Source organism: Cannabis sativa, chromosome X, assembly GCF_029168945.1.
Source record: "Cannabis sativa cultivar Pink pepper isolate KNU-18-1 chromosome X, ASM2916894v1, whole genome shotgun sequence".
NCBI classification, from domain to species: domain Eukaryota; kingdom Viridiplantae; phylum Streptophyta; class Magnoliopsida; order Rosales; family Cannabaceae; genus Cannabis; species Cannabis sativa.
Window position 1 is genome coordinate 71,605,319 of NC_083610.1, and position 8,385 is coordinate 71,613,703.

The 8,385-nt window shown below is 33.1% G+C and overlaps 1 protein-coding gene across 1 annotated transcript; it reads left to right on the forward strand.

Annotated features, from left to right (window-relative positions):
• Positions 1-3,356: 3,356 nt before the first annotated feature.
• Positions 3,357-7,380, forward strand: LOC115720532 (EIN3-binding F-box protein 1). Its single transcript, XM_030649679.2, has 2 exons — positions 3,357-3,897; positions 4,559-7,380. The coding sequence occupies exons 1-2, from the start codon at positions 3,873-3,875 to the stop codon at positions 6,448-6,450; spliced, it is 1,917 nt and encodes a 638-aa protein (XP_030505539.1). The 5' UTR covers positions 3,357-3,872; the 3' UTR covers positions 6,451-7,380.
• The last annotated feature ends 1,005 nt before the right edge of the window (positions 7,381-8,385 follow it).

Below are 8,385 nucleotides of genomic sequence, written 5' to 3' on the forward strand. Positions count from 1 at the left end.
TATATACGTTGTATTGAATGAGTTGGAAACATTAGAAAAAAATGAACAAGTGGGTGTTATTGTTAATTATTGGTTTAATTTTACTAGCTAGGTAGGCACAAGTTGGAGGTGAGGGAGAATATAAAATATAATGTGATTGCTTGCTTGCTTGCATGCATGATTCAATGAATGAATATCTATTAATTTCTTCTGTTATTAAGAATAATAATATTGATTTCAAGCGTGCCCCTCTTCCTTGTTTCTATATTAATCACCTTTTTGTTTATTTAAGCTATCATATTAATTTTTAATTAGTATAATTTGAATGTTATATATATTATAAAAAAATTTACTCATTTCAAATACTATATACAGTAGAACCTCTATTTAAGAATACTCTATTCAAGAATAACTTCTAATTTGTTATAAAAAAATCAAGTCCGATTTGGGCCAGTTATAAATAAGAATAACCTCTAAATTGTAATTAGTCTAAATTGTAATTAGTTATAGATTTTTTAAGTCTCGTATTAACAAAGTATACCTCTATATAAGAATAATTACATCTTAATAAAATATATACATGTATTTTGTAAATTTATTTATGTAAAATTAATAATTTTATTTTAAATTATAATACCGGTATGAAATTATATTTACTTTAAAATATTTCTATTATGATATAGTATTAATGATTGTTTATTGTTATTATTGTTACATTGATATTTTTTGATTTTTTTAATTTTTTTTTCTAGTGTAACTCTATTTAGTTATAACCTCCCAATTAGAATATAATTTAGTTGGTCCCAAGTGTATTCTTAGATAGAGGTTCTACTGTATATATATCTATATAAAAGAAAGAAGAAAACATGAGAATATTAAACTAATTAAAATTGTTTGGAGGTGGTCATGAATATTTAAAATGATAATATGATTTTTTTTAACATACTTTGTAAATTATGAAGAAAATAATATTATGGAATAAATAATTAATACACCCTTACAGGTAAACAAGAAAAAAGAATATTGAGAAGAGGAAGCTGTAAACAATTCCATTTTTTTAAAAAAAAAAACAAAATAAGTCCTAATCGTGCGGTAGAATATATAGATTGGGTTCCCTCCCTACCACGAGGAGAGGAGACAGTAGATTATTTTAGAGAAATAATCTTAGTATTTATGTAAAATCGTTATTGGTGTAATTTAATATTGTGTCATATTATATTACTATTAGTATAATTTAATATTATGTTTTATATTATTGCTAATATTATTATCTTAGTATAATTTAAAATTAAGTCTTATTTATTTTATTTTATTAAATATTATAAAAAATCGTTAATTTTTTTTTTTTTTTGATTCAATCGTTTATATATTACAATATATTTTACCTGGGACTCGAACCAAGACTTCTAACACTCACACATCCACCTATGGCCACTTGAGCTAGCCTCAAGTTGTTATAAAAAAAAAAAACGTTAATTAATTATATGAGATTTGGTCTTATGGACCTTACTAGGTGCCCCATTACAATATTATTTTAAGATTTTAATTTGTTTTTTAAAAAAAAAAATAAAAAGAAAAATGAATAGTAATATGGGCCCGGGAATGAGATATGAGAATAGAATGAGTGGACACGACTCCGTCACTTTGATTTTTGGTTTGGTAGTTGGCCAATTAATGCTATATATGTGTATATGATATGTGTATGTTGTATACTATATATGGCCCAATCTAATTACTCACCCATTCGGATTCAGTGCACTAAAACCTTTTCCCACTCCTTACTATATTTGTTACTATACCTATTTTGTCATAACCAAAAAAAACACTTTTTTTTTATTATCATAAAAAAAAATATAATTTACACCATAAATATCTATGTTTAATTCTCGATTATAGATAAATACTTAAGTTTAATTTTTAACGGTATTAAAATTATTTTTTAAAACTTTTATAAGTAACTGATTGTTAAGTGTTAAACCAGTAACTACATAGCATTAGTTCAAATCATTAAGTGTGTTATGTAAAATTTATTTTCATTTGTTAATTTTATTTAAGTCGTGTTCGGGGTTGGGTCTGGGTCTGGGTTTGGGTTCTAAATTTCGGGTTCAGGGTTCTAGCCCAGGTTGGGGTCAGGGTCAAGGTCCGTTGGGGTTCGAGTCCGGGACCGGGGCCGAAGTCTGAGGTCGGGTCGAGGTTCGGGTCCTGGGTCGAAGTCTGAGGTTGGGTCGAGGTTTGGGTCCGAGGTCTGGGTCGGGGTCGAGGTTTGAATCCAGGGTGTGGGGTCTAGGTTGGGGTTGAGTTTTGAGTATGTGGTCCGAGGTCGGGTTCGAGGTCCGAATCTAAGGTCCTGGTCCGTGTCAAGGTCCAGAGTCGAGTTCGGGGTCCATGTCGGGGCCAAGATCCAAGTACTAAGATCTAGGTTGGGGTCGGAATTCAAAATATTAATTAAGAAAAAAAATAATTAAAAGAATTTTAAAAGTGGCTTTTTTCTTTTCAAAAGTTTGATTATCAATTAAAAAATTAAAAGGTGAAAATAATTTTATAGAATATGATAATAATAAAAATTACTTTTCTAATTATAAAAAAAGTAAATAACAGCATAAGTATTCAAAGTTTTATGTTTGTAAATAATATAAATCTAATGTTTATTTTTAGCGGCATAAGTACCTAATATTTGTAAAACTGTAATTTTTTTCTAATTTTGTCAGTACAGAATCTATTATTGTCTTAAACAGGGCATATATAAGGCCTAAATTCTTGATTATTGGGTCTAGATAGAAATATTGAGTATTATTTACTTCCAAATGTTTTTTTAATAAATTCAAAATAGAGTCTAAACTGAAAGAAAATTACAATTTTACAAATATTGAGTATTTATATCGCTAAAAATAAATATTGAGTTTATGTCGTTTACAAACATAAAATTTTGGATACATATGCCGCTATTTACCCTTAAAAAAATATTATCAAAGGCACCTATAATGATGTAGTTATTTTTTAATAAGAAAATGAATATTTAAACACTACATTCTAATAAATTAATAATTATGTATTTTATTTATAAAATAATTTGAACATTTGAATATTATAAGGTAAAAAGTTTGTTTGGTACACCGTATTATATCGAATTATATTTTATATAATATTTTTATATAAAACTATATATTGTATATATACTATTTAGTATACATTAAAATTTAACAAAATATTATATAAAAATATAATAGATGGAGTGATGCCTATTTTTATTTTTATTGGGAAGATATTTTTACTCTGAAACTGACATCTACACTACAATAAACCTAATTTTATTTGTCCTTCCTAATCACCATCATATTCATAATTACATTCACATTGAAATATTTTGTTTGTGTTGAGACTTGCGAGCAAGATTCATCTTAATCCAGATATCCAAACACGCCAAAACTTATCTTAGCATCCAAACAACCCTACTTTACAAAAAAAAAAGAAAAATAAAATAAAAACAGAGCGGTTTCCGGTTTTCATTTAGGTGAGAGAAGAATACAGGGAAAAGCCACTTCTATGCTCAAATACAATGCATGTGGGTTATACTTGGGTGTATGCTAGTGCACCCTAACCTCATTGCTTCTTCTGATAAAACCTCCCACTACAACAACACCCACCCTTCATTCCTTATTTTCTTCATCACCAAAACCTTTTTTTTTTTATTTTTAACTTTTTTTTTGCCCTATCTAATAGGGTTTCTATGAACTTGTAGACTTAATCTTTCTCATGCATCCCTGCCTTGAATCGATATCAATCGCATTGATTTCCTTAATCTTCTTCGGTTCTCTCTTTTTTGCCTTCTTTGGAGGGTTCTTCGGTGGAAGTCTCTGCCCTTTTTACCTTTCGGGGTTTTTTGAGCACTACTCATGTCGAAGATCTTTGCTTTCACCGGTAAGTCCTCAATTGCTACATCTATTTATGATTTATTTCATGTTTTTTTTGGCTCAGTATCTTCTGATTATAACCACATGTTATTGTTTTGGGGGAGTTTTGATGATATTTAATGGGTTGGATTTTATTTTGTTTTATTTTTGCTTTATTTGTAAATGATTCTTGAAAGAAATTTGACTTAGCAGTTTAATTTCTGAAATATTGCTATTTAGGTTTAATAGTTCATGAATTTTTGGTGGCTAAGAATATTATTACTTTGTTTGATGAGCTGGGATTTGATATGTTCTTTGGATGTTGTTATGAATTTCTAGGTTTGAGCTTCAGTCTGAGTGCTTTTAAATTTTAAAATGAACTTTTTGTCTGATTTATTTTAGGGGTATTATTTGATCATGACTTTCATATTTTTGTTATGAAATAAATGACTATATGAGCACCGTCGATCTCAATATTGTTTTTGTCAGATATTCTGAGTAGGTTGTTTGTGATCTGTGGATATTATCTGTAAAAGATGTGATTTCAAAAAGAAAACCCCTCTAGGGGTGGATTGATTCCGTCTGTTTGTTGTTGCTCCTAATAATTTTTTGTGAAATAATATTAAATTCTTGTTATGGATCGTGTGAAAGTTTGTTAGAGTAAGCTAATTCTGGTTTTGATTTATCAGGTAACGATGACTTTTGCCTTATGGGTTCGTTATATTCAAACCCTAAGGAGGCCAGCCTCTTTTTGTCCCTTGGTAATCATGTGGATGTCTATTTTCCCTCTCGGAAGAGATCTCGCGACAGTGCTCCCTTTGTTTTCGCTGAAGAGAGGTCCCAGAAGAAGAAGAAGGCCTCTATTGATGTTCTACCAGATGAGTGCCTTTTTGAGATCCTCAGGCGGATGTCTGCTGAGGAAAGAAGTGTTTCTGCCTGTGTTTCAAAGCGCTGGCTTACACTTTTAAGTAACATCCGTAAGGAGGAATTATGCAAAGAAGATACTTCTGAAAAGAAGGGCGGAGATCAAGAATTTGAGAGTGATGGGTACCTCTCTAGAAGTTTGGAAGGGAAGAAAGCTACAGATGTTAGACTTGCTGCCATTACAGTTGGAACAGCTAGCCGAGGAGGATTGGGAGAACTTTTTATTCGAGGAAGCAATTCTGGCTGTGGAGTTACAGACCTTGGTCTCAAGTCGATTGCCCATGGTTGTCCTTCTCTAAGGGTTCTTTCTCTGTGGAACGTGGCTTCTGTTGGAGATGAAGGTGTTATTGAGATTGCAAATGGATGTCATCTATTAGAGAAGCTTGACCTTTGCCGGTGTCCCGCAATCTCCGACCAGGCTTTGTTTGCTCTTGCAAAGAACTGCCCTAAATTGACTGAGTTAACAATTGAGTCATGTTCAAACATTGGCAATGCAGGCTTGCAAGCTGTTGGAAGGAGCTGTCCTAACCTTAAAAGCATTTCCATAAAAAGCTGCCCCCTTGTTGGGGATCAAGGGATAGTGAGCTTGGTATCTTCTACCTCTTGTGTCTTGTCAAAGGTGAAGCTTCAGGCATTGAACATCAGTGATGTATCTCTTGCTGTTATTGGACATTATGGCAGCACAATCACAGATCTCACTTTTACCAGCCTCCCTAATGTAGGTGAGAGAGGCTTCTGGGCCATGGGAAATGGTCAAGGGCTTCAGAAGTTGAAATCCTTGACAATTACATCGTGTCAAGGAGTCACAGATATGGGGCTTGAAGCAGCAGGAAAGGGTTGCCCAAATTTGAAACAGTTTTCCCTACGCAAGTGTGTTTCTGTATCCGACAATGGATTGGTGTCTTTTTCCAAAGCTGCTGGATCACTTGAGAGCCTTCAATTGGAGGAGTGCCACAGGATCACCCAATATGGGTTTTTTGGTGCTCTTTTGAACTGTGGTGCGAAGTTAAAGGCTGTTTCTCTTGTATACTGCTTGGGAATTAAGGACCTGAATGTGGGATTATCTAAACCGTCTCAAAGTGAATCTTTGCTATCTTTGTGCGTCCGCAATTGTCCTGGATTTGGCGATGCTAGCCTGGCTGTATTGGGAAAGCTGTGCCCTGAACTGCAGCATGTGGAATTTAGTGGTCTTGAGAGAATTACCGATGCTGGTCTTTATTCACTGCTGGAGAGCTGCGAGGCTGGCCTCACCAAGGTTAACCTCAGTGGCTGTGTCAATCTTACAGACAAGATTGTTTCTGCAATGACTGAGTCACATGGCTGGACACTGGAAATGCTAAATCTTGAAGGTTGCAAGCAGATTACTGATGCGAGCTTGGTTGCTGTTGCTGATAACTGCCCATTGCTTAGCGAACTTGACATCTCAAGATGTGCAATCACTGATTTTGGGATTGCAACCTTGGCTGGTGCAAACCATCTCAATCTGCAGATTCTCTCTGTGTCAGGTTGCTCTTCGGTATCAGACAGGAGCTTGCCTGCCTTGGGAAAAATGGGTCAGACTCTTGTAGGGCTAAATCTTCAGCACTGCAAGGCAATCAGCAGTAGCACAGTTGATCACCTTATCGAGGAGCTATGGAGGTGTGACATCCTTTCCTAGATGGGAACAGAAATGAAGGAACTCATGCCAACATGAATGGCAAACAAAACAAACAGTGAGGGAAAAACTAATCAGAAAGACGTAGAAATTTTAGTCAGCTTTTGTGAGTAGCAGTAGTGTCGTATTTTCGGGTCCATTAGCTATGGGTCTCTTGTCATCCAGTGTCCAGGTTTCCTTTTCCAGGGAGGGTGGCTGTGAACGTTTTTTTACAGGTCTTCTGCAGCTGCAGGAAATCTGTTTTTTTTGACTCTCTTAAACGAGAAGTCTTTTTTGTTCACAGCCATATTTCCCTGAGAAGTTCTCTTCTGGGCACTGGATTTCCTCTTTTATTTTGTTCTGTTTTTTTTTTTTTTAAATATTGCTAGGTTTTTGGGGCATCTGTTTTTTGCTTGCAATGCATACAAGTGCTTGTAAGCTGTTGTATTCTCCGGATGTCCTGGGGCGCCTAGTTTTAAAGTCAGTCCTCCTATCGTTGGTTTTACCGAGTCTTCCACGTTTTTGAACTTTGGGGTTCTTTGCGTGATGGTTGGGTCTTTTTAATATTTCCATAAAAGGGTAGGTCCGTCCCTAGTTTTGTGAGTTCATTCGCATATATTAGAGTTGCGTTTGGCAGTTGTACAAGTTTTTGGTGCCTAGTGTTTTTTGGGGGTCTTGGCCATGGTAGCAGGTTATATATATGTCTGCCATGACAACCTTGTCTCTTTGTTGGAGAGGTTGTTTTTTCAAACATCTTTTTTCCAAGCCCCTTACTTACAGGCTTCTTCACTTGTTTCATTAACTGTTGTGTTCCCTTGCAACTTTTTATTATATGTAAAATGAATGAACTAGTAGGTGATATCTACCCTCTTTAGTTCTTTTTCTTGTTGTTGTTGTATCTTTTGAATGGAGATGATGATAAATAAAATAAAGATCAGCGTTTTATTATTGTTATTATTATTTGTTGCCATCTTTGTATTCTTTAATCAGCGATTACTGTATTGAACCAAACCAAAAATTCAACCATATGATGATATCATTGACGTTGATCTTGTTTAGTGGAAGTGGGGACCATATTTAAAAAGAAGCTTCCTCATTCATGTATCTTACCTTTTATAGAGGGAAATATATGTATCTAATCTTTAATAATGAGATGGCTTTTCTTGTTTGGCATTTTATGGCCAAATGCCATCGAAGAGCCAACAGCATATGATGGCTCTCATTTAACTCCATATAGTCAAAAAAGTCATCTGACATTATACAACGAATCTAATTTTCGAAATAATAAAATTATTGGTTATTATAATTATATAAAGCATTATTGGAAACTGGAAAGTAACGTATTGGAGACTGGAGAGAGTAACCGCTTATATAAAGTATATATGATATGGATAGAATTTGAGCACTTGCAACAAACGCTTGAGTTATATTGTGCCATACATTAACTTGTTTATAATATTAAAATATATTTTTTCATATGCTTTTTTGCCGATTATACAAATATATTTCTTTATATAAAAAGATAAATGAGTTTTGATACGTATTGTAAATGAATGTAAATCCTTTTTAACGATATAATAACTTATGGATATCTTTCTACCATTTTCGGTATAAATTTAACTACATAGCCATTTTACATCAACGGGTGAGACTACTCTAAAATAAGTTAAGAAATATTAGAATATAAGGATATTTGTAGCAAAATTCTTTAACATTTATAATTGTTACATATTGATCTTAATAAAAAAAAAAAAGGAACGGTAAAAGTAACTTATTTTACCATTTTATTGTACTCGTATTCTTTTTTGGTTGTTAAATATCAATTCAAAAACACGTGATGATATGTTTTTTTAGCTTATTTAATACATAGTCTAATAATATGTAGCCACGCGTTTTTAAATTGATACTTAAAAAGAGTACGAATGTAACAAAATCGTAAAATAAGGTATTTTTACTGTC

Excerpts from the sequence above, each read along its gene's own strand:
- LOC115720532 (XM_030649679.2), top strand. The coding sequence starts at position 3,873 with ATGTCGAAGATCTTTGCTTTCACCG. Across the intron at positions 3,898-4,558 it reads GAAGATCTTTGCTTTCACCG|GTAACGATGACTTTTGCCTT; the intron begins GTAAGTCCTCAA and ends TTGATTTATCAG.